Source organism: Meles meles, chromosome 6 (assembly GCF_922984935.1).
Source record: "Meles meles chromosome 6, mMelMel3.1 paternal haplotype, whole genome shotgun sequence".
NCBI classification, from domain to species: domain Eukaryota; kingdom Metazoa; phylum Chordata; class Mammalia; order Carnivora; family Mustelidae; genus Meles; species Meles meles.
Genome location: NC_060071.1, coordinates 151,470,737 through 151,497,214, shown reverse-complemented (window position 1 = coordinate 151,497,214; position 26,478 = coordinate 151,470,737). Strand labels below are relative to the sequence as shown.

The 26,478-nt window shown below is 40.1% G+C and overlaps 2 gene segments (V, D, J or C); both read left to right on the top strand.

The window, feature by feature from the left end:
• The window catches only part of LOC123943474, a 1,358,446-nt gene that overhangs the window by 783,925 nt on the left and 548,043 nt on the right, over window positions 1-26,478 (top strand).
• Window positions 12,600-26,478, top strand: part of LOC123943793 — a 397,541-nt gene continuing 383,662 nt past the window's right edge. The window contains 2 exon segments of the V gene segment in view: window positions 12,600-12,719; window positions 12,823-13,143. Coding sequence covers window positions 12,674-12,719; window positions 12,823-13,143 — 367 coding nt within the window.

The window sequence follows — 26,478 nt, the reverse complement described above, 5'->3', positions numbered from 1 at the left end:
CCTCTCACACTGTTGGTAGGAATGCTAGCTGGTATAGCCACTCTGGAATACAGTATGGAGTTTCCTCAATTAGTTAAAAATAGAGCTACCTTTTGACCCAATTGCACTACTGGGTATTTATCCCTAATATACATATGTGGTGAAAGCAAGGGGCACCTGCACTCCAATGTTTATAGCAGCAATATCCACAAAAGCCAAACTATGGAAGGAGCTGAGATACCCTTCAACAGATGAATGGATAAAAAAGATGTGGTCCATACACAAATGGAATATTATTTAGCCAACATAAAGGATGAATACTTACTAATTACATTGATTTGGATACAACTGGACAGTATCAGGCAAAGTGAAATAAGTCAGTCAGAGAAACACAATCATCACATGGTTTCAGTCATATGTTGAATAGAAGAGACAGGGCAGAGGGTCATAAAGGATAGGAGGGAAAACTGAAAGGGAAGAAATCAGACAGAGAGACAATCCATAGGAAAATTTACCTCTGGGGAAAAAAGTGAGGGTTACAGAAGGGAGTGGTGGAGATATGGGGAAGCTGGGTGATGATTAAGGAAGGCATGTTTGGTAATGAGCACTGGGTGTTATATGCAAATAATGAGTCATTTAACACTGCATCAAAAACTGATGATGTACCATAATTGACTGATTGAACATAATAATAGAAAGTCCTTGCTCCCTTGATCTGTTTAGATCTTTGTTTAGATGATCTGTCCATTGCTGTGAGTGGGGTGTTCAATATCCATACTATTATTATACTATTGTCAATGAGCTTCTGCATTTTGATATTAATTATTTATATACTTGACTGCTCCCAGGTTAGGGGCATAAATACCTACAATTTTTAGAACTTCTTATTGGATAAATACTTTTTTTATGATATAGTGCCCTTCTTCATCTCTTATTACTATCAATGGATCAAACTCTATTTGTCTGATATAAGGACGGCTAGCCTAGCTTTCTTTTGATGTCCACTGGCATAATCAATAATTCTCCATTCTCTTAGTTTCAAACTGAAGACGTCTTTGGTTCTAAACTTAGTCTATCATAAGCAAGAAATTATGGGACTTGTCCCTTAAGATCTGGAACCTGACAGGGATGTCCACTCTCACCACTGATCTTCAAGGCAGTACTGGAAGACTAGCTTCAGCAATCAGAAAACAAAATGAAATAAAAGACATCAAAACTAGGAAAGTAGAATTCAAACTTTCATGCTATACAGATGACGTGAAACTCAATATAGAAATCCCAAAAATTTCTGGAAAAAAAATTCCTACAACTGATGCAGCAATTCATCAAAGTGACAGAATATACAATCAATGACCAGAGGTCAACTGCATTTCTATACACTAACAATGAGGCAGAAAAAGAAAATCAAACAATTGATCCTCTTGACAATTGTACAAAAAAAAAAAAAAAAGATACCTAGGAATAAACCTAAATAGAGACATAAAGGATCTGTACTCTAGAAACTACAGAACACATATGAAATAAATTGAGAAAGACATAAAAAATGAAAAAAAACGTTTCATGTTTTCCCATTCTCAATAAAGCAGGAAAAAATATCCAATGGGAAAAAGCCCCTTCAGTAGATGGTTTGCAAAAGTTTGACAGCAAATGCAGAAGAATGAAACTGGACCATTCTCTTACACCATACACAAAGATGAACTCAAAATGGATGAAAAGCCAAAATGTGAGTCAAGAATTCATCAAAATCCTAGAGAAGAATGCAGGCAGCAACCACTTTGATCTCAGCCACAGGGACTTCTTGACAGTCACGTTTCCAAAGGCAAGACAAACAAAGGAACAATGAACGATTGGGACTTCATCAAGATAAAGAGCTGCCCAGCAAAGGAAACAGTCTACCAAGCTAAAAGACAACCTCAGAGTGAGAGAAGATATTTGTAAATACCTTATAGATAAAGGGTTAGTATCCAAGATCTATAAAGAACTTAACAAACTCAACACCTTAAAACCCCCAAATAATCAAGGCAGGAAATGTATAGAATACACAGAATAGATATTTCTCTGCAGAAGACAGACAAATGGCTAACAGATGCAAGAAAAACTGTGCAATATCACTTGGCATCAGGAAAAAAGAAATCGAAACTACAATGAGATAACACCTCACCTTAGTCAGAAGGGCTAAAATTATTGAGTTAGGAAACATTGGTTGGCAGGGATGCGAAGAAAGGGTAAACCTCTCGCACTGTTACTGGGAATGCAAGCTGGTACAGCTACTCTGGAAAACAGTAAGGAGTTTCCTCAGAACGTTAAAAATAGGCCTACCCTACAACCCAGCAATTCCACTACTAGGTATTTACCCCATAGTACAGATATAATGAAAAGAAGGGGCACATGCACCCCAATGCTCACAGCAGCAATGTCTACAATAGACAAACTGTGTCAGGAGCTCAGATGTCCTTAACAGAGGAATGGATAAAGAAGATGCAGTTCATATATACAATGGAATATTGCTCAGCCTCCAGAAAAGATGAATACCTAACATTTGTATCAACATGGATGGAACTGGAGGGTATTAATCTAAGTGAAATGAGTCAGGCAGAGAAAGATAATTATCACATGGTTTCACTCATATGTGGAATATAAGGAATAGTGCAAAGGGCAATAGGGGAAGGGAGGGAAAACTGAATGGGAAGAAACCAGAGAGCGAGACAATCCATAAGAGACTTTGGACATGGAGTAACATGTTGAGTGTTCAGAAGGGAGGGAGATGAGGAGATGGGGTAAGAGGGTGAAGGATATTAAGGAGGACACATGATCTAATGGGCACTGGGGGTTAATGCAACTAGTTAATCATAGAACACTACATCAAAAACTAACGATGTAAAAAGAAAAAAACTAATGATGTACTATACATTAGATAATTGAGCTTAATAAAAAAGGATTAATACCTAAAATCCACAAAGAACTTACCAAACCCAACACCCAAAAATCATTTAATCCAGTCAAGAAATGGGGAGAATGCAAGAACAAACCTTTCTCCAAAGAAGACATACAAAGGGCCAAGAGACAAATGAAAAAATGCCCCACATCATTCAGCATCACGGAAATGCAAATCAAAACCACAATATGATACGACAACACATGTGAGAATGGCTACAATGACAAGACAGGAAACAGCAAATGTTGGCAAGGATGTGGCAAAAGGGGAACCCTCTTGCATTGTTGGTGGGAATTCGACCTGGTGCAGCCATTCTGGAAACAATATGTCGGTGCACATACCAGAGCTCAGGACACCTGGGGAAGTAAGACCAAGGGATGACACGTAGTATCTCTGGAAGAGAGGAGGAATCTGGTTATTTGGGGCCCTCAGAGCCCTCTAACCATGAGTCCCAGCCCCAGATGCGGGTGCAGAAAGAAGCTGGGAAGTGACAGGTTCCTGTAGGGCTCTGCAGTGTCCATTGCTGTGAACAAATCCATGTTTAGGGCTCCTCTGTACTCCCGACTCTGAGTCACAAATTCCCTTGTAACTTCACACTCTGGGGAAATGGTTCAGGTGCCCATGAGCCTTCATCGGTTCAGTCATTACAAGATGCTAAATAACACAAATGATCTTATTTACGTCCTCTCCATTTAAAGATTTGATACCCACAGGTGGTTCTGGAAGGTCCAGAGGAGCCTGACTCTGTCCCTGTAGACTTCCAAGGACAGGCTCCCTCCCACACATGCAAACTTCTCCTCAACCTCTAGGGTAAAATCCACTCTCAGGCAGTAGGAGCTCACAGCTCTCTCTTCAGACAGGATGAGGTCTCTGGGGAAGGCAGAGCTATGGTCTGGAGGAAAATGAGTTTCTAGGTCCTTCTCTGTGGCTGGTGACAGCTCCCCAAAGATATGGTCCAGATGTCAGACATGGGACCATTGGGATGGTTGTGAGTGTCCTGAGTGACTGGGCCTTGTGCCTGGTGTCCTGTCCCAGCTGCTGCTTTGGGAGTCAGGCTCATGACTGGTGAGGGGCTCACAGACCCTGCACCTCACCAATGTTGTCTCTGGATTCTCCGTGTCATGCAATAATTTCTGGTGGAAATGAATCCACCAACCGCAAGTGACTGGGTGCAGTGAATTGGTTTATAAATCATAGATAAAATACACATGATAGCCCATCCAACAAGAGCTACATGTACATCTCCAGAGTCACATCCAAGAGCGCTTTATTGCAGCTGACTGATTTCAGTACCACCAAGGTCCTTGCCATGTATTACTGGTAGAGACATAGTGAGGGAATGTCAGTGTGAGCCCAGACCCAAACGTCTCTGCTGGGACACATCAGAGCCTGGGCGCTTGGATCACTAGGGGCACTAAGACACCAGGGGGCTCTAAGACCCACCAAATACAGGGTAGGTAGCTGCTGATGAAGAAGGTGAATTGTTTTCCTTCTCAGCTCAAAAATATGTAAAGAATAAATGAAACAAGATGGGATTGGGAGGGAGACAAACCATAAATGACTCTTAATCTCACAAAACAAACTGGGGGTTGCTGGGGGGAGGTGGGATTGGGAGAGGGGGAGCGGGCTATGGACATTGGGGAGGGGAGGCGAACCATAAGAGACTATGGACTCTGAAAAACAACCTGAGGGTTTTGAAGGGTCAGGGGTGGGAGGTTGGGGGAACAGGTGGTGGGTGATGGGGAGGGCACGTTTTGCATGGAGCACTGGGTGTTGTGCAAAAAGAATGAATACTGTTACGCTGAAAAAATTAATAAAAAGGGAAAAAAATAAAAATAAAAAAAATAAAAAAAAAATATGTACTGGGCTTGGAGGGGTGTGGATTTGTACAGGTTCTGATATTTTATTAGTATTGTATGTTATAATCATTGAGTTTCAAGGTGAAATAATTTTTACACTAAAATATATTTTATGTGTTCCCTGGAAATAAAAGATGAAAAATATATATTAAAAAGAAGTAATAATGTGCAACTATTTCCTCTTATTCTACCAGATTTTATGAATATTTATTGATATTTCTAACTATAAAGCAATTGGATTCTAATATATAACTATAAATAAATGCATAGTTTAAAAAATATCTAGGGTAATCTATTCATTAAATATTTTACTGAATATTATTATTAAATATTTTAATACTATTTAATACTATTAAACATCTTTATAAAATATCTCAGTTAAATACTTCTATAAATAGTTCCTATATAATAAAATTGAATGATGGACAAAGTATCAGTATTTGGGATTTTCCTTAAATGACTTCAATATATCCACATACTATACATGAACTAATTTTTCATTTTTCACTTCAAATGTACTTATTCATTAGACTATTCTTGACAAAATCAGTATTGTCTGTGTTTTGGAAAGATGACATCATCTTGAGACTCTAATCTGCACTCTTTCTTCTGCAAAGCTTTAAGAATCGCCCCCAGGATAAACAGAACCTATCTTCCCCCATCAGTGTCCAAGGATCCACTTCTTAGATCTCATGATCTTTTCATTATCTCTTCACTCCTCATTATCATCACCCAGCTCTTGTCCCAAACACACAGCATGACACTTCATTCATAGAACTTTGATTGTTAGCCGTTCATATGTCTGACACATTTTGCCACTTACAACAAGCCACAAAAACATACCAGAATCTCCATGCATTAGACATAGTTCTCCTGAGGAAAGGAACACATAGTCCACTGCATATATCACTGAAGAGTCTGAGAAGTTCCATGATCTACTATCACAAGGTGCAGACCCAGGATGGCCAGGGATGAAAGTCTCATCAGATTCTCAGTGGGGCCTAGTCAGAGATCCTGGGGACCTGAAGGTGTAACTGCATCCAAGTGCAGGTGGTGAGCAATGTCCCTGCTCAAGCATACACACAGGAAGTAAACATGAGGGAATTCCTCCTCCCTCAGCTTTTTATTCTACTCAGAACCTTAATGGATTGGATCATGCCCACATACACAGAGACCATGGATGCAAATGGCAATCCATTCCAGAAACAACATCATAGACACCCAGAGAAGCAATGTTCAATCCTTGTAACCATGTCTCTGTCACACTGACACATTGAGTTAACCATCAACCATCAACGTCCCATAAACTGGGCCTCTATACTCATTGCCTTAATCACACTCATTCTGCAAACAAAGAAAATAACACAGTCACACTTTCACCATATATGATACAAGTATCCTGCATACAACCAAAACCATCTAAAACCTTCCCCAAAAGAGGAGGTAGAGCTCTTCAGTGATGTTTTCTCTTCTCATTGATATCATTCAACTGAAATATTATGACGCATAAGAAATAACACGGAGGACATGGGGAGATGGAGAGAAGGGAGTTGGGGGAAATCAAACGAACCATGAGAGACTGTGGAATCTGATAAACAAACTGAGGGTTTAGGAGGGGTGGGGTGGGGAGTTGGGTGAGACTGGTGATGGGTATTATATAGGGCACATATTGCATGGAGCACTGGGATTGGTATATTAACAATGAGTTCTGGAACACCGGAAAGAATTTTTTTTTAAAGTGGACATATTATCCTCTATGTCATCTTTGGAATGCTGCTCATCATAGAAAAACATAATATATATCATGGTATTGTCACGTATTTGACTCAGCAATAGAAGACTTAGAAAAAAAGGTACATTTAATACAATTACAATATTATATATTCTAGAAAATTAAAGCTAGTGTAAGGTAACATGAAGATCAATAGTAATGTGGGGACAGAGTGGAGAAGGAATGAGGAAGAATTGCAAAGAAAATATGAGCAATTTTGTGGAAAATTGATTTGCTTGCTCTGGATAATCCTGATTTTGACTGCAGGGTATACCATATCACACACTCTACACGTGTGCAGTAGACCTGTGTCAAGTACATGCATCGCAGCTACTGCAGATAACCCCAGAGATGACTTGGGAGGAATGTAGAGATACTGAAATATCATAGACTTGAAAATAGAACTACACAAACACTAATTCTTTCTATATTTTAGAGAAAATCTAAAAGAAGCAAAATCATTTTGTCCCCATCACAGGAAGGGTTCCACCTTCCTCATGAACCTGCCCACTCTGTCCTGCAGGTGATTCAGAGGACAGGAGGTCTGGGGAGAGGAGCCCAGGCCAATTTTTGGGGCTCACACCCCACACATATTCGGGGACATCTCACACAACCTCTATAATTTTGGGTGTATGTGCAAAACTCGTTCTGGCATAACATGAAACAAACCCCAAGATGTGGGTGAATGTGTAAAAAGAGCACCAGAGGCCAAGTGTGTACTTTTGAAAATCATATAAAAGAAAAAATCATTTTTTCCCAAATCCTGTCAATGCCAAAAAGTCACAGCAGTCACACCTGCTCTGGTCACTGCCCTCTCCATCAGCTTATCCCAAGATGGATATATACCCAGAGGACATGCAAATAGGGTCCTCCTTCTGCTGATTAAAGCAGCCCAGCTCTAACCCTAGAAAAGAGAGAAGAGCAGTAGGCCCAGGAATCCAAAGAATACAGGAATCCAAACAACTCACTATGGAATTTGTACTTGGCTGGGTTTCACTAGTTACTATTTTAGAAGCTAATTTATCAAGATCAAAAGCTTCAGCACAGCAAAGGAAACAGTCAACAAAACAAAAACGCAACCCACAGAATGGGAGAAGATATTTGCAAATGACAGTACAAACAAAAGGTTGATATCCAGGATCTATAAAGAACTTCTCAAACTCAACACACACAAAACAGATGATCATATAAAAAATGGGCAGAAGATATGAACAGATACTTCTCCAATGAGGACAAACAAATGGCTATCAGACACATGAAAAAATGTTCATCATCACTAGCCATCAGGGAGATTCAAATTAAAACCACATTGAGATACCACCTGACACCAGTTAGAATGGCCAAAATTAGCAAGGCAGGAAACAACGTGTGTTGGAGAGGATGTGGAGAAAGGGAACCCTCTTCCACTGTTGGTGGGAATGCAAGTTGTTGCAGCCACTCTGGAGAACAGTGTGGAGATTACTCAAGAAATTAAGAATAGAGCTTCCCTATGACCCTGCAATTGCACTGCTGGGTATTTACCCCAAAGATACAGATGTAGTGAAAAGAAGGGCCATCTGTACCCCAATGTTTATTGCAGCAATGGCTACGGTCGCCAAACTATGGAAAGAACCAAGATGCCCTTCAACGGATGAATGGATAAGGAAGATGTGGTCCATATACACAATGGAGTATTATGCCTCCATCAGAATGGATGAATACCCAACTTTTGTAGCAACATGGTCGGGACTGGAAGAGATTATGCTGAGCGAAATAAGTCAAGCAGAGAGAGTCAAGTATCATATGGTCTCACTTATTTGTGGAGCATAACAAAGAACATGGAGGACATGGGGAGATGGAGAGGAGAGGGAGTTGAGGGAATCTGGAAGGGGAGATGAACCATGAGAGACTCTGGACTCTGAAAAACAACCAGAGGGTTTTGAAGGGGCGGGGGGGGGTGGGAGGTTGAGGAACCAGGTGGTGGGTAATAGGGAGGGCACATACTGCATGGAGCCCTGGGTGTGATGCCAAAACAATGAACACTGTTATGCTGTAAATAAACAAACAAGCAAACAAAAAGAAAGCAAAAAAAAATAAATAAAAATAAAAGCTAATTTATGTTGAACAAGAGACACTGAGTATGTGACTGGATATGAGTGAGAGAAAGAGTGGAGATCTCGTGTCTGCAGGTGTCCATGTGAAGTGCAGTTGGTGGAGTCTGGAGGAGACCTTGGGAAATCCCTGGAGTCCCTGAAACTTTCTTGTGCAACCTGTGGGTTCACCTTCAGTATCTAAAGGATGAGCTGGGGCTGCCACTCCCCAGGGAAAGTGCTGCATTGGCCTAATATATTAGCTTTGTTGAAATAGCATAAGTTGGGGAATCTGGAGATATGAAAGATTAATTGTTTCCAAAGGCAGAAGGACAGGACTGTTCCTGTTCCAGATCAAGCATGTTCCAGATCAAGCATGCAGGAATGAAGAATGAGGAAATTCCTCCCTCTGCATTTTTCTATTCATAACATTAATGGACTGGATGGTTCCCACTGGCCCAGAGACCATGGCTGCAAATACCAGTCTCCTCTGGAACAGCATTATAGGCATCCACAGAAGCAATGTTTAATCTGGGCACCCATGACCCAGTCACTTTGACAAATAGACTTCACCATCACACATCAACCTTCTATAAATGTGGGCATCATTATGCATCTTCTTAAATCAAACTCATTCTGAATATAGAGAAAATAACATGGTCATAATTTCACCTTATATAAAATAAATATCCTGCATATAACCAAAAACATGAAACTCCTTTCCAGAGGAGAAGGTGAGGCTCTTCAGTGATGTTTACTCTTCTCCTCAATAAACTGTAACTGAGCTATTATGATGTACAATTAAGAGTTCTTAAATGCACAGATCTAACAAGATGGTAAAAGAGTTGGAGATGTCATTTCAACTGCTTCCCTGAATTTAGCTAGATAACAATCTAACCCATCGGAACATCTATGAGTTCAATCTGAGAGGTAAGGGAAAAAATGCTGAAATTCTATAAATGGAAAAAGAGCCACCTTTTTCAAGGAAGGAGGGCCAAGAAGTGAAACAAAGGAGATATATCAGAAGATATATGACAGGGGAGGGAACTTCAGAAATCCAGCCAACATAAGTGATATAACCCCTGATGAAAAAGCCAGAACCTTTAGAAATCTGCTCCAGTGAGAGAAATTCCTGCTTGAAACGTGCTCTTTGGTGAACGTGGAGGGGGGGGGCGGGGGGGCAGAATCTTACGTGGGACTTGTGGTCTCAGGATCATGGAGACACAGACAAATGGGAATGCCTGAACCTGCAGAGTTCCTCAGCATTGGAGCAGGGAAACTGGTTATGATTTGAGAACTTGGGAGGGGCTCTCAGCTCAGTTTTCTGTAAACCCTGAGCCCTACCAGCTCTGGTGACAGCTCTCAGTGTGGGGGAGGGATGTTGGAAATGAAAAAAAAAAGCGTTTGAGGTAGTATTCAAAATCTATAATGAAGTTTGATAACTTCATTATCATCTAAACAACATCTAAAGAACAAATAATCCAATCAAGAAATGGGCAGAAGACATGAACAGACATTTCTGCAATGAAGACGTCCAGGTGGCCAACAGTCACATGAAAAAGTGCTCCACATCACTTGGCATCAGGGAAATACAAATCAAAACCACAATGATATACCACCTCACACTAGTCAGAATGGCTAAACCGAGTGAGGAAATGACAGATGCTGGTGAGGATGTGGAGAAAGGAGAACCCTCCTACACTGTTGGTGGGAATGCAAGCTGGTGCACTCTGGAAAACAGCACGGAGGTTCCTCAAAAAGTTGAAAATAGAGCTACCTATGACCCAGCAATCGCACTATTATGCTATGCCCCACCAATCACACTACTGGGTATTTACCCTAAAGATACAAATACAGTGACCTGAAGCGGCATGTGCACCCAAATATTTATAGCAGCAATTTCCACAATAGCCAAACTATGGGAAGAATCTAGATGTCCATCAACGGATGAATGGATGAAGAAGATGTGGTGTATATACACAATGGAATACTATGCAGCCATCAAAAGAAATGAAATCTTGCCATTTGCAAAGAGGTGGATGGAACGACAAGGTATTATGCTGAGTGAAATGAGTCACTCAGAGAAAGACAATTATCATATGATCTCCCTGATATGAGGAATTTGAAAGGGACTCCTAATCACACAAAACAAACGGAGGGTTGCTGGGGGGTGTGGGATAGGGATAGGGTGGTTGGGTTATGGACATTGGAGAGGGTTTGTGCTATGGTGAGTGCTGTGAAATGTGTAAGCCTGATGACTCACAGACCTGTACCCCTGGGACAAATAATAAATGTTAATAAAAATAATTTTAAAAACAACCAGAGGGTTTTGAAGGGGCGGGGGGGTGGGAGGTTGAGGAACCAGGTGTTGGGTAATAGGGAGGGCACGTACTGCATGGAGCACTGGGTGTGATGCCAAAACAATGTACACTGTTATGCTGTAAATAAACAAAAAAAAAAAAGAAATGAAGAAAAAACAAAGAAAAAATAAAAGGGGGGTGCTCTGGATGTGGGTCTCCTAGCTGCATCCGAGCCCCACCTCAGCTGGCTCCTCCCAACCCTCCTGATGACCACCACCCTCCTTGTTTTCCGACAGTCAAGGAGTTTTCTGGGAAGCACATCAGGAAAACTTTCAAGTGTCCTAAGATACAATATTCCCCAAATCATGACTAATTAACAAGACCTATCAGTGACAAGAATCAAAACCAAGAAACAAATGAACAAACTGAGGGCTGCTGGGGGGTGGGGGGAGGGATAGGGTGGCTGGGTTATGGACATTGGGGAGGGTATGTGATATGGTGAGTGCTGTGAAGTGTGTAAGCCTGACGATTCACAGACCTATACCCCTGGGGCAAATAATACATTATATGTTAATAAAAATAATTTTTAAAACAAACAAAAAAAGCAAACAAAAATGTTGCAATGATCATGCATAGCCTTCTTTTTTAAATATAATACTGTGGTATTTTATTTTAAATAAAATACTGTGGTACTGATGGCAAAAAAATAATAATTAAAAAAAATAAAATAAAATGGAATTATGCTAATGTTTGGGTAACTGCCAAACATTAAAATAAATGATTTTTGCTACAGACAGCAAAATGATTGAATTTTCAAGGATTTGTGCATAGCAAAAAAAAAGAAAAAAAGTCCTAGAAATAAAATTACATACAATATAAATTCTTCAAAATTAAAACTAATCTAAGTAACACAAGAACAGCCCATAGGAATGTGTCAACAGGTTGAAGAAGGGAAGAGGAAGGAGGAATTCCTGAGAAAAAAACAGGAAGTTTTATGGAGGGTTGATTTGTTCACTCTTGATAATGTTGATTCCGACATCCATGTTTATCCTATCACACACTCTGCCTATATGCCCTTCATTCCGTGTCAAGGACACTCACCAAAACTCTTACAAATAATCCCAGAGATGACTAGAGAGGAAAACATACACATCAAAATGTTAGAAAATACACCTACACAAACCTATTGCTCTCTATATTTCAGGGCAACATAGAGAGGAAATAAAATCATCCTGTTCACATTACAGGAGGGGTTCCACTTTCCTCGCCAGCCTGCCCACTCTGTTCTCCAGGTGGATGGAGACAGTGTGTCCTGTGGAGATAAGTACAGGACCAAATACTGGGTCTCACTCTCACCCTGTGTGTGCTCTTGGACACCTCAAAAAATCCTCTAAAATTCTGGGTGTAGGTTTATATTTCATTATAGCATAACATGACATCAATCCCACAACATTTGTGTGAATATGTAAAAAGAAAGTAGCACATGTCCAAGTGAATATCTGGAAAGTTATATAATGAAAAATCATTTTTTTAAAATGGTCAAAACAACCAAAATGAAGACAGTCAGAAGTCTTCTGGTCATTGCCCTCTATGGTCACATAGATCCCAAGCTGAATATATAGTCAGAGCACATGCAAATAGGGCCCTCCATCTGCTGGTTAAAAATGGCCAAACCTGACTCTACAGCTGGGAGAGGAGTCCCAGCATCAGGATTCCAGGTGTTCCAGTCATTACTCAGGACAGGACACAGACAACTCACAATGGAGTTTGTGCTTGGCTGGGTTTTCCTTGTTGCTCTTTTAAAAGGTAATTCATGGTGAACAGGAGACATTGAGGACGTGAGTGGATATGAGTGAAAGAAACCATGGATGTGTGAAAGTTTCCTGACTGGGATGTCTTGTGTCTGCAGGTGTCCAGGGTGAGGTGCAGCTGGTGGAGTCTGGGGGAGACCTGGTGAAGCCTGGAGGGTCTCTGAGACTCTCCTGTGCAGCCTCTGGATTCACCTTCAGCAGCTACAACATGAACTGGGTCCACCAGGCTCCAGGGAAGGGGCTGCAGTGGGTCGCATATATTAGCAGTGGTGGAAGTAGCACATACTACGCAGACTCTGTGAAGGGCCGATTCACCATCTCCAGAGACAACGGCAAGAACACGCTGTATCTGCAGATGAACAGCCTGAGAGCTGAGGACACGGCCGTGTATTATTGTGCAACAGACACAGTGAGGGACCCTCAGTGTGAGCCCAGACACAAACCTCACTGTAGGAGGGATCTGGACCACCAGGGGGTGCACACCACTCACCAATTCTGTCTTTAAGCCCCAGGAGCAGATGCAGATGAAGGTTATGTGCAGGTTTCCCATCAGAATCTAGCAATTCCTCTCCAGAAACACTTTCTCTCGGGGACCTTCTCTGCACACATGATTCTGTGCTTACCTCTTCACTCTCTGACTTTGAAAATTTGTTCAAATGGGAAACAATTATACTAAAATGCACAAAATAGAGAGTCACTCACATTGTTTATTGCTGTCCCTAAATACCAATGAATCACAAATATCCTGGTGCTCATCAAGTGAGCCTTTTCAGGACTCCCAGCTACTCTCATGGTGCATCACCAGTCCACCTGCTCAACGTGCAAACTCGCTAGAAGCAGCATAAAGTTCAAGCTGGATATGACGCCACAGAGTCATCAACAATTCAAAGCAAAAAAGAAAGGGTCTTGGTTTGGAGTCACTGTCTTAAACAATGCTCACATCGTCAATGTTAGTGACAACATGGGAAAGCAGTGGAGCCCCCACCAGCACCAGCTGTGATGTGTAGTCTGGACATAACACACACACATGCATAAACACACACACACACACATGAGTATGAAACCTATTTCACTTTGCACTAATTTCTCTGAAGCAAAGGTGGTCCTAAGACTAAAATAAACAGCATACGTGAAGACCTCAAGAAGCAAGAGATCTGAAAGAAACACTCTAACGTTACACCTGAAGGAGCTAGAGAAGGTACGATGACTAAAGCCTAAATACAGAAGAAGGAAGGAAATAGTAAAGATTAGAGCAGTAATAAATGATATAAAAACAAAACAAAACAAAAAACAAACCCAGAACAGAACAAAAAAGCAAGGTCTATTTTTCGGGGGAAAATAGGCAATAAAATTGAGAATCCTCTGCCTAGATTTATCAAAAGGAAAAGAGAAAACCAAAAATAAATGTTATCAGAAATCAAAACGTTTCTCTTTGGAACAAACAGGGTTTTGAAGGGGTAGGAGTGGCGAGATGGGGAAACTCGGTGATGGGCAATAAAGAAACATGATTGGTGAGCACTGGGTGTTACATGTAAATAGTGAATTGTTGAACAGAACATTAAAAACTAGTGATGTACTATGTTGTGCCTAACTGAATATAAGTTTCTTTATTCATTCAGTCATTTATTTATTTATTTTAAAATTTATCACTTTTTATTTCTTTTTTTATTATTATTATTTCTTTATTTGTTTATTTTCAGCGTAACAGTGTTCATTGTTTTTGCACCACACCCAGTTTTCCATACAGTATGTGCCCTCCCTATTACCCACAACCTGTTTCCGCAACCTCCCACCACTTCACCCCTTCAAAATCCTCTGGTTGTTTTTCAGAGTCCATAGTCTCTCATGGTTCATCTCCCCTTCCAGTTTCCCTCAACTCCCTTCTCCTCTCCATCTCCCCATGTCCTCCGTGTTCTTTGTTATGCTCCACAAATAAGTGAGACCATGTGATATTGAATCTCTCTGCTTGACTTATTATTCTCATAATAATCTCTTCCAGTCCCGTCCATGTTGCTACAAAAGTTGGGTATTCATCCTTTCTGATGGAGGCATAATACTCCATTGTGTATATGGACCACATCTTCCTTATCCATTAGTCTGTTGAGGGGCATCTTGGTTCTTTCCACAGTTTGCCAACCAGGCCATTGCTGTAATAAACATTGGGGTACAGATGGCTCTTCTTTTCACTATATCTGTATCTTTGGGGTAAATAACCAGCAGTGCAATTGCAGGGTCATAGAGAAGCTCTATTCTTAATTTCTTGAGGAATCTCCACACTGTTCTCCAAAGTGGCTGCACTAACTTGCATTCCCACCAACAGTGTAAGAGGGTTCCACTTTCTCCACATCCTCTCCAACACACGTTGTTTCCTGTCTTGCTAATGTTGACCATTCTAAATAGTGGAATGTGGTATCTCAATATAGTTTTAATATGAATCTCCCTGATGGCTAGTGATGATGAAGATTTTTTCATGTATCTGAAAGCCATTTGTATGTCTTCATTGGAGAAGTGTCTGTTCATATCTTCTGCCCATTTCTTGATATGATTATCTGTTTTGTGTGTGTTGAGTTTAAGAAGTTCTTTATAGATCCTGGATATCAACCTTTTGTCTGTACTGTCATTTGCAAATACCTTCTCCCATTGCATGGGTTGCCTCTTTGTTTTGTTGACTGTTTCCTTTGCTGTGCGGAAGGTTTTGATTTTGATGAAGTCCCAAAAGTTCATTTTTGCTTTTGTTTCCTTGGCCTTTGGAGACATATCTTGAAAGAAGTTACTGTGGCTGATATCGAAGAGGTTACTGCCCATGTTCTCCTCTAGGATTCTGATGGATTCCTGTCTCACTTTGAGGTCTTTTACCCATTTTGAGTTTATCTTTGTGTACGGTGTAAGAGAATGATTGAGTTTCATTCTTCTACATATAGCTGTCCAGTTTTCTGAGCACCATTTATTGAAGAGACTGTCCTTTTTCCATTGAATATTTTTCCTGTTTTGTCAAATATTATTTGACCATAGATTTGACGGTCCATATCTGGCCTCTCCACTCTATTCCACTGGTCAATGTGTCTGTTTTTATGCCACGATCACACTGCCTTGGTGATCACAGCTTTGTAGTAAAGCTTGACATTGGGTAATGTGATGCCGCCAGTTTTGGTTTTGTTTTGCAACATTTCCTCAGCAATTCGGGGTCTCTTCTGATTCCATACAAATTTTAGGATTATTTGCTCCAGCTCTTTGAAAAATATCGGTGGAATTTTGATTGGAATGGCATTAAAAATATAGATTGCTCTAGGCAGTATAAACATTTTAACAATGTATATTCTTCCGATCCAAAAGCATGGAACGGTCTTCCATCTTTTTGTGTCTTCTTCAATTTCTTTCATGAGTGTTCTGTAGTTCCTCGAGTACAGATCCTTTACCTCTTTGTTTAGGTTTATTCCCAGGTATCATATGGTTCTTGGTGGTATAGTAAATGGAATCGATTCTCTAATTTCCCTTTCTGTGTTTCCATTGTTAGTGTATAAGAAAGCCACTGATTTCTGTACATTGACTTTGTATCCTGCCACGTTACTGAATTGCTGTATGAGTTCTAGTAGCTTGGGGGTGGAGTCTTGGGGTTTTCCATATAAAGAATCATGTCATCTGTGAAGAGAGAGAGTTTGACTTCTTCCTTGCCAGTTTGGATACCTTTTATTTCTCTTTGTTTTCTGATTGTCGTTGTTAGGACTTCTAATACAATGTTGAACAAGAGTAGTGAGAGTGGGCATCCTTATCGTGTTTCTGATCTCACCGGGAAGGCTGCAAGCTTTTTCCCATTGAGGATGATATTTGCTGTGGGTCTTTCATAGATAGATTTTATGAAGTTCAGGAATGTTCCCTCTATCCCTATACTTTGAAGCGTTTTAATCTGCAATGGATGCTGGATTGTGGCAAATGCTTTTTTTGCATCAATTGAGAGGACCATGTGGTTCTTCTCTCTTCTCTAATTGATTTCTTCTATCACATTGATTGATTTGCGAATGTTGAACCAACCTTGTACCCCAGGGATGAATCCCACCTGGTCATGATGGATAATCTTTTTAATGTGCTGCTGGATCCTTTTTGCTAGGATCTTGTTGAGAATCTTAGCATCCATATTCATCAGGGATATTGGTCTAAAATTCCCCTTTTTGGTAGGGTCTTTGCCTGATTTGGGAATCAGGGTAATGCTGGCTTCATAAAAAGTCTGGAAGTTTTCCTTCTGCTTCAATATTTTGGAACAGCTTCAGGAGAATTTCTTCTGTTATTTCTTGTGTTATTTCTTCTTGGAAAGTTTGGTAGAATTCCCCAGGGAATCCGTCAGGTCCTGGGCTCTTGTATTTTGGGAGCTTTTTGATCACTGCTTCAATCTCATTACTAGATATCGGTCTTTTCAGGTTGTCAATTTCTTCCTGGTTCAATTTTGGGGGTTTGTAGTTTTCCAGGAATGCATCCATTTCATCTAGGTTGCTTAACTTATTGGCATATAACTGTTGGTAATAATTTCTGATGATTGTTCTATTTCCTTGGTGTTGGTTGTGATCTCTATCTTTTCAATCATAATTTTATTAATTTGGGCTTTCTTTTCTTTTGGATTAGTGTGGCCAATGGTTTATTGATCTTATTGATTCTTTCAAAAAACCAGCTTCAATTTTCATTGACACGTTCTACTGTATCTCTGGTTTCTACCTCATTGATCTCTGCTCTAATATTGATTATTTCCCTTCTTGCGTGTGGAGTTGGTTTGATTTGTTGTTGATTCTCCAGTTCTTTAAGGTGTAGAGACAGCTGGTGTATTCTGGATTTTTCAATTTTTTTTTTTTTTGAGGGAGGCTTGGATGTCTATGTATTTCCCCCTTAGAACCGCCTTTGCTGTATCCCATAGGTTTTGGACCGAAGTGTCTTCATTCTCATTGCTTTCCATGAATTGTTTAAGGTCTTCTTTGATCTCCTGGTTGATCCAAGCATTCTTAAGAAAGGTGGTCTTTGGCTTCCAGGTTTTTGTTTTCCTTCCAAACTTTTCCGTGAGCTTCCAGGTGTTTGTTTTTGTGCCCAAACTTTTCCTTGTGATTGAGTTCCAGTTTCAAAGCATTGTGATCTGGGAATATGCAGGGAATAATCTCAGTCTTTTGGTATCGGTTGAGGCCTGCTTTGTGACCCAGTATGTGGTCTATTCTGGAGAAGGTTCCATGTGCACTGGAGAAGAATGAGTATTCTGTTGTTTTAGGGTGGAATGTTCTGTATACGTCTATGAGTTCCATCTGGTCCAATGTTCATTCAATGCTCTTATTTCTTTCTTAATTTTCTGCTTCGATGATCTTCTATTTCTGAGAGAGGCGTATTAAGATCTCCTACTATTATTGTATTCATATCAATATGACTCTTTATCTTGATTAATAGTTTTCTTATGTAATTGGGTGCTCCCATATTAGGGGCATAGATATTTATAATTGTTAGATCATTTTGGTGGATAGTCCCTTTAAGAATTATGTAGTGTTCTTCTGTATGTCTGAATACAGTCTTTAGTTTAAAATCTAATTTATCTGATATGAGATTCGCTACCCCGGCCTTCTTTTGAGGCCCATTGGCATGAAAGATGCTTCTCCATCCCTTCACTTTCAGTCTGGGTGTATACTTAGTTTCAAAATGGGTCTCTTTTAGACAACATATGGATGGGTCCTGTCGTTTTATCCAATCTGCAACCCTGTGTCATTTTATGGGCTCATTTAGGATATTCACATTCAGAGTGATTATTGAGAGATAGGTTGTGATTGACATCGTGTTACCTTTGAAGCCTTTCTGTCTGTAGATTGTTTCTATATATCTGTTCAATGATATTCTTAGGATTTTTTCTCTTTTGTAGGACCCCCTTAATATTTCCTGCAGTATCGGCTTGGTGGTTGCACAGCCTTTTAAGCCTTGCCAGTCTTGGAAACACTTTATCTCTCCATCCATTTTAAATGTCAGTCTTGCTAGATCGAGTATTCTTGGCTGCATGTTCTTCTCATTTAGTACTCTGAATATACTTTGCCAGCCCTTCCTGGCTTGCCAGGTCTCTGTGGACAGGTCGGACGTTATTTTTTTTTTTTATTTGAGAGAGAGAGATCACAATTAGGAAGAGAGGCAGGCAGAGAGAGAGAGAGGGAATCAGGCTCCCTGCTGAGCAGAGAGCCCAATGTGGGACTCGATCCCAGGACCCTGAGATCATGACCTGAGCCGAAGGCAGCAGCTTAACCTACTGAGCTACCTAGGTGCCCGGTCTGACGTTATTCTAATGGACTTTCCTCTGTATCTAAGGAGCTTCTTTGTCCACCTGCTTTTAAGGGTCTGTCTTGAAACATAATTCCTCATTTTAACTATAAGGTGTCGCGAGGACTTTCAAGAATCTAAAATCTTGGGGGAAAATCTCTCTGCCTCTAGTACATGAACGTTGTTTTCATTCGTGAGATTGGGAAAATTTTCATAGACAACTTCTTCCACTATATCTTCTAGACTTCTTTCTTTTTCCTCCCCTTCAGGGATTCCAATAATTCTGATGTTGGAACGTTTCATGGCATCATTTATTTCCCTGATTCTGTTTTTGTGGCTTCTGAGCTATTTATTCCAGGCTTCCTCCTGATCCTTTCTCTCTATGTTTTTGTCCTCCAGATCACTAATTCTATTCTCTGTCTCAGTTACCCTAGCCTTTAGAGAATTTAGATTAGATTGGAACTCATTGAGAGCATTTTGAACATCATCCCTGGTGGCTTTCAGTTCTACCCTAACATTGTGTACATCATGCCTGGTGGCTTCCAGTTCTGCCCTAATCAATTCTGTTTGGTCATCCATGGCTTTCTCCAACCTAGCTATTGCCTGGATAATTGTTAGTCTGAATACCTTTTCTGACATATTGTCTCTGTCGATAGCCATTAGCTCTGTTGTAGAAGGCCCATTCTCTGTATTTTTCTTCTGTTCGGTATTCCTCTTCCTAGTCACTTTGGTAAGAGATGAATGAACAGATGCAGCTGGACTTATTGATTGTGGTGCAGTCAAGGTGCACCCTGGAACGCTTCTGTGCAAACAGGGTTCCCCACCCAAATAAGAGAAAAAAAGATAGAAAAACAAATAAAGAAAAAGAAAGAAAAAAAGGGAAAAGAAAAAAGTAAAAAAAAAGAGAGAGAGAGAGAGAGATAGGAAAAAAAAAGGGAAGATAAAAGAGAAGACTCAGCCCAAATGGGCCACAAGGTAAGATTTGTGAAGTATACAAACAAAAACACTGATAAAAGTATATGAAAAGAGAAAAAAATATATATATATATATGCAAAAAAAGGAAAGAACCTCATCAGAAAGAACTCCAAGTATAAGATTTATATATTATCAGGACAAACACAAATTCACAGAAACACTGACAGAAGGAAAAATTGGGAGAGTGGTTATAAGTTCTCAGTGTGGGTGAGGAAGGTTATTTTGATTCTTCCTGAATGTATCTTGATGTTTTTGTTAAGGGACTCAACTTTCCTAAGTTACAGGGGGATTAGAAACTGGTCTGCCTATAGGGGTAGCATTGATTGGGGAAAGGGGATTACCTTGAAGTTTAACTCTCTCTGTATAGTAGAAAATAGAAATTAAAAAAGAATAAACCAGACTAAACTAAGTTAAAATTAAAAAAGAATTAAAAAATAGAAAAGCAGAAGAAAAACACGGGTGTATGTATCAAAAAGTTCAGGTTAGAAGGTTATTAAAGAGTTTGATGTACTGGACATCTCAGTGTGGTGGTAAATACGTTAAAAAATTATCTGTATGTATAAAAAAAAGAACCAGAATATTGGTAAAGAGTTAAAAATAAAAGTTGTATTTATGAAGTAGTGGTGGTTGTTCTCTTGTAGTCTTTTTTTTTTTTCTTCTTCCTTCCTGGTTGGTTTTCTGGGGGAGGGGCCTGCCACGTGGGTTTTCAGACAATGATGTTCCCTGAGTTAGGTCCTCCCGCTCCCCTCAAGGGGGTGGCCTCTGAGGAAACTGTTTTTTTCAGGCTTTTGTTCTCTGGGGGTTTTTATGTTCTTTCATCTGTTTTCTCTTGCCTTGACAGCTTTTAATGGCTTTTGGAGTTTTAGAGGAGAGCAAACTGCACCCCGACCTCCCTCTCAGAGAGAAGCCTCAGAATGTTCTGCAAGAGTTGCTGGCAGAGTCGGTTCTAAGTCACTGTCCCTGGGGATGCAGGAGCTCCTCGTTGTACCCAATACCAGGGCAGCGGCGGCTCTCTGGGCAGCTCCAGACCACCAGAGAGGTTCTAAGGAGAGATCGCACACTGAGATTTCCCCACTGTCCCGGGCTGGGAATGTCTGTTTTTTCCGGATGCCAGAGCTCCAGGCTAGCACCTATGAGCAACTCTCCCAGGGTAGGGTGTGGTAGGCGCGCCTTTCAGGATTGCCATCTGGCCAGGCTCCCAGCCCCTCATGGGGGCAGGACCCCACTCATTCTCGGGAGAGCTGGCGGCTCAGGGGTGCTGGGGGCTCAGGGACCAAGACCTGATTTCTCCTCCGCACTCCTCTGGCTCAGCGCCAGGGGAGGCTGTCCTGGGTCCGGGGACTTAGGTCCCTGTCCCTAACCACCTTGATTCCCACTATTTCCCCCCTCAATCCTTTGCTCTTTTTGGTTTTTGAGTGCTTTCAACCAGACTCCAAGTTATTGCTGGTCCCCAGATGCAGGGCACTCTCGTATTGGGGTATTACTTTCCAATCGGTCACCTCTGGTGACTCCCTTCCCCTTTTGTTTATCTTCTGATATCAGTCCGACGTTCCCGCTCTGTGTTACCTGCCACTGGCGTCTTCTGCTCCTGTAGAGATCCAGACCTGTATAATTCTGATCTCAGGCTCCACCTCAGCTTTCTTCTGATGCCCATTAGCATGGTAAATTGTTTTCCACCCCCTCACTTTAAATCTATATGTGTCTTCGCGTCTAAAATGAGTTTCTTGTAGGCAACATATAGATGGGTTTTGTTTTTTTGTCCATTTCTGATACCCTGTGTCTTTTGATTGGGGGCATTTAGCGCATTAACATTCATGGCAGCTATTGAGAGATATGAATTTAGTGCCATTATTAGCCTGTAAGGTGACTGTTACTGTATATTGTTTCTGTACCTTTCTGATCTACTACTTTTAGGCTCTCTCTTTGCTTAGAGGACCCCTTTCAATATTTCCTGTAGAGCTGGTTTGGTGCTTGCAAATTCTTTCAGTTTTTGTTTGTCCTGGAAGCTTTTTATCTCTCCTTCTATTTTCAATGATAGCCTAGCTGGATAGAGTATTCTTGGCTGCATGTTTTTCTTGTTTATTGCTCTAAATATATCATGCCAGCTCTTTCTGGCCTGCCAGGTCTCTGTGGATAAGTCTGCTGCCAATCTAATATTTTTACCATTGTATATTACAGACTTCTTTTCCTGGGCTGCTTTCAGGATTTTCTCTTTGTCATTAAGACTTGCAAATTTTACTATTAGGTGATGGGGTGTGGACCTATTCTTGTTGATTTTGAGGGGGGTTCTCTGCACCTCCTGGATTTTGATGCTTGTTCCCTTTGCCATATTAGGGAAATTCCCTCCGATAATTGTATCCAATAGACCTTCTGCTCCCCTCTCTCTTTCTTCCTCTTCTGGAATCCCAATTATTCTAATGTTGTTTCGTCTTATGGTGTCACTTATCTCTCGAATTCTCCCCTCGTGGTCCAGTAGCTGTTTGTCCCTCTTTTGTTCAACTTCTTTATTCTCTGTCATTTGGTCTTCTATATCACTAATTCTTTCTTCTGCCTCATTTATCCTAGCAGTGAAAGCCTACAATTTTTTAATATCCACTTTAAATATTATTTAGTTGAATATTTAGTAACACTTCATAGAGGTTATAAAGTTCTTTTCAAATAAATTAATAATGTCTTCCTCTTTCTTAAAATTACCCAATTTATTTATTTATTTATTATTTATTTCAATATTTATTATAATTCTTTATATCTTTGATGGGAGATGATACATTTCTATGTTACTTACAAATAAGAGCTTTGAGGTTTATAATTATTACTGAATTGTAGAATAGAGTTGATACTTCAGAGTTACATAAATTTTAGAACAACTAAATTCCAACAGTACTGCCAGTATCTATTAAATCATAATTTTTGCTGTTAGGTAATTTGGTCAGGCACACGAGCCATCTGTTGAATTGAATACAAGCTATGTAATCTGCTTGGACCATCTTTTTGTTGTATATAGTTTATCAAACTTATTTAATTATGACATGCTTCCAGATTTTTGTGGTTTGCAATATGCTCACTCCATGAAGTTCTGTCCATATTGCATTCGTTATTCACTGAGAAACGACTAACATTTCTTGTTGATTAACAGTCTGTTTTGCTTATCATTTAATGATAGAATAATAGCACTGGATTATTTCTCTTTTTGGAAACCTTATGTGTTTATTGTTGACAAGAGAGATGTGTATTTCATTAAAATTGTTCAATATTTTCTTTCTTTCCTTTTTCAGAAATTTTGAGCATCCTATTGATATTAGGATAGCTTCTCTTTACTTCTTTTCTCGTCTTCAGACATTCTAAAATTGGAAGCGTAAGAAAATGTGGAATTCTCTTCCCCTCTCAGATAGTTATGACCACCCTAATATTCAACACCCATTAAAAATCATACCTGATTTTTCATCTTTCATCTCTTGGAGATTGTTATTATAGCCACCATCTAGAGATCTTTCAGATGTTCCTTTTAATTTATATTGATTATTGTTTTCTGGTTTACCATGAAGAGTTGAAAGTATATCTGCTTCCTTTTCTCTTGAATATGTTTATATAATGTAGAAAATGGACCCTGATAATTTCCCTTATGTGGTATGAGCACTTTCTTTTCTTTTTCTAATTAATTAATTAATTAATTAATTTGTTTATTTGTTTGTTTCTTTTCACCATAACAGTATTCATTGTTTTACACCACACTAAGTGCTCCATGCAAAACGTGCCCTCCTTATTACCCACCACCTGTTTTCCCAACCTCCCACCTCCCCGCCACTTCAAAAACCTCAGGGTGATTTTCAGAGACCATAGTGTCTCACGGTTCATCTCCCCTTCCAATTTCCCTCAACTCCCTTCTCCTCTCCATCTTCCTCCATGTTCTTTGTTATGTTCCACAGATAAGTGAAACATTTTGATACTTGACTCTTTCTGCTTGACTCATTTCACTCAGGAAAATCTCTTCCAGTCCCGTCCATGTTGCTACAAAATTTGGGTGTTCATCCCTCCTCATGGAGGCATAATACTCCTTAGTGTATATGGACCATATCTTCCTTATCCATTCGTCCGCTGAAGGGCACCTTCGTTCTTTCCAAAGTTTGGCGACAGTGGCCATTGCTGCTGTACATTTCAATACATCTGTATCTTTGGGGTAAATACCCAGTAATGCAATTGCAGTGTCATAGGGAAACTCTGTTTTAATTTCTTGAGGAGTCTCCACACTGTTCTCCAAAGTGGCTGCACCAACATGCATTCCCATCAACAGTGTAAGAAGGATCCCCTTTCTCCACATCTTCTCCAACACACATTGTTTCCTGTCTTGCTCATTTTGGACATTCTAACTGGTGTTAGGTGGTATCTCCATGTTGTTTTAATTTGAATCTCCCTGATGGCTAGTGATGATGAACATTTTTTCATGTGTCTGATAGCCATTTGTATGCCTTCATTGGAGAAGTGTCTGTTCATATCTTCTGCCCATTTTTTGATATGATTATCTGTTTTGTGTGTGTTGAGTTTGAGGAGTTCTTTATAGATCCTGGATATCAAACTTTTGTCTGTACTGTCATTTGCAAATATCTTCTTCCATTCTGTGGGTTGCCTGTTTGTTTTGTTAGTTTACTTTGCTGTGCAGAAACTTTTGGTCTTGATGAATTCCCAAAAGTTCATTTTTGCTTTTGTTTCCTTTGCCTTTGGAGACATATCTTGAAAGAAGTTGCTGTGGTTGATATCGAAGAGGTTACTGCCTATGTTCTCCTCTAGGATTCTGATGGATTCCTGTCTCTTGTTGAGGTCTTTTACCCATTTCGAGTTTATCTTTGTGTACGGTGTAAGAGAATGATCAAGTTTCATTCTTCTACATATAGCTGTCCAGTTTTCTCAGCACCATTTACTGAAGAGACTCTCTTTTCTCCATTGTGTTATTTTTTCCTGTTTTGTCAAAGATTATTTGACCATAGAGTTGAGGGTTCATGTCTGCCCATGTCTCTACTCTGTTCCGCTGGTCTATATGTCTGTTTTTATGCCAGTACCATGCTGTCTTGGTGATCACAGCTTTGTAGTAAAGCTTGAAATCAGGTAACGTGATGCTGCCAGTTTTATTTTGTATTTCAACATTTCCTTAGCTATTCGGGGTCTCTTCTTTTTTTTATTTATTTATTTTTATTTCTTTATTTAAAGCATAACAGTGTTCATTGTTTTGGAATCACACTCAGTGCTCCATGCAGTACGTGCCCTCCCTATTACCCACCACCTGGTTCCTCAACCTCCTAGCACACACCCCACATCCCCCCGCCACCCCTTCATAACCCTCTGGTTGTTTTTCAGAGTCCATAGTCTCTCATGGTTCATCTCCCCTTCCAGTTTCCCTCAACTCCCTCTCCTCTCCATCTCCCCATGTCCTCCATGTTATTTGTTATGCTCCACAAATAAGTGAGACCATATGATACTTGACTCTCTCTGCTTGACTTATTTCACTCAGCATAATTTCTTCCAGTCCCGTCCATGTTGCTACAAAAGTTGGGTATTCGTCCTTTCTGATGGAGGCATAATACTCCATTGTGTATATGGACCACATCTTCCTTATCCATTCAACCGTTGAAGGGCATCTTGGTTCTTTCCACAGTTTGGCGACCGTAGCCATTGCTGCAATAAACATTGGGGTACAAATGGCCCTTCTTTTCACTACATCTGTATCTTTGGGGTAAATACCCAGCAGTGCAATTGCAGGGTCATAGGGAAGCTCTATTTTTAATTTCTTCAGGAATCTCCACACTGTTCTCCAAAGTGGCTGCACTAACTTGCATTCCCACCAACAGTGCAAGAGGGTTCCCCTTTCTCCACATCCTCTCCAACACACGTTGTTTCCTGTCTTGCTAATTTTGGCCATTCTAACTGGTGTTAGGTGGTATCTCAATGTTGTTTTAATTTGAATCTCCCTGATGGCTAGTGATGATGAACATTTTTTCATGTGTCTGATAGCCATTTGTATGTCTTCATTGGAGAAGTGTCTGTTCATAACTTCTGCCCATTTTTTATATGATTATCTGTTTTGTGTGTGTTGAGTTTGAGGAGTTCTTTATAGATCCTGGATATCAACGTTTTGTCTGTACTGTCATTTGCAAATATCTTCTCCCATTCCGTGGGTTGCCTCTTTGTTTTGTTGACTGTTTCCTTTGCTGTGCAGAAGCTTTTGATCTTGAGGAAGTCCCAAAAGTTCATTTTTGCTTTTGTTTCCTTGGCCTTTGGAGACATATCTTGAAAGAAGTTGCTGTGGCTGATATCGAAGAGGTTACTGCCTGTGTTCTCCTCTAGGATTCTGATAGATTCCTGTCTCATGTTGAGGTCTTTTATCCATTTCGAGTTTATCTTTGTGTATGGTGTAAGAGAATGGTCGAGTTTCATTCTTCTACATATAGCTGTCCAGTTATCCCAGCACCATTTATTGAAGAGACTGTCTTTTTTCCATTGAATATTTTTTCCTGTTTTGTCG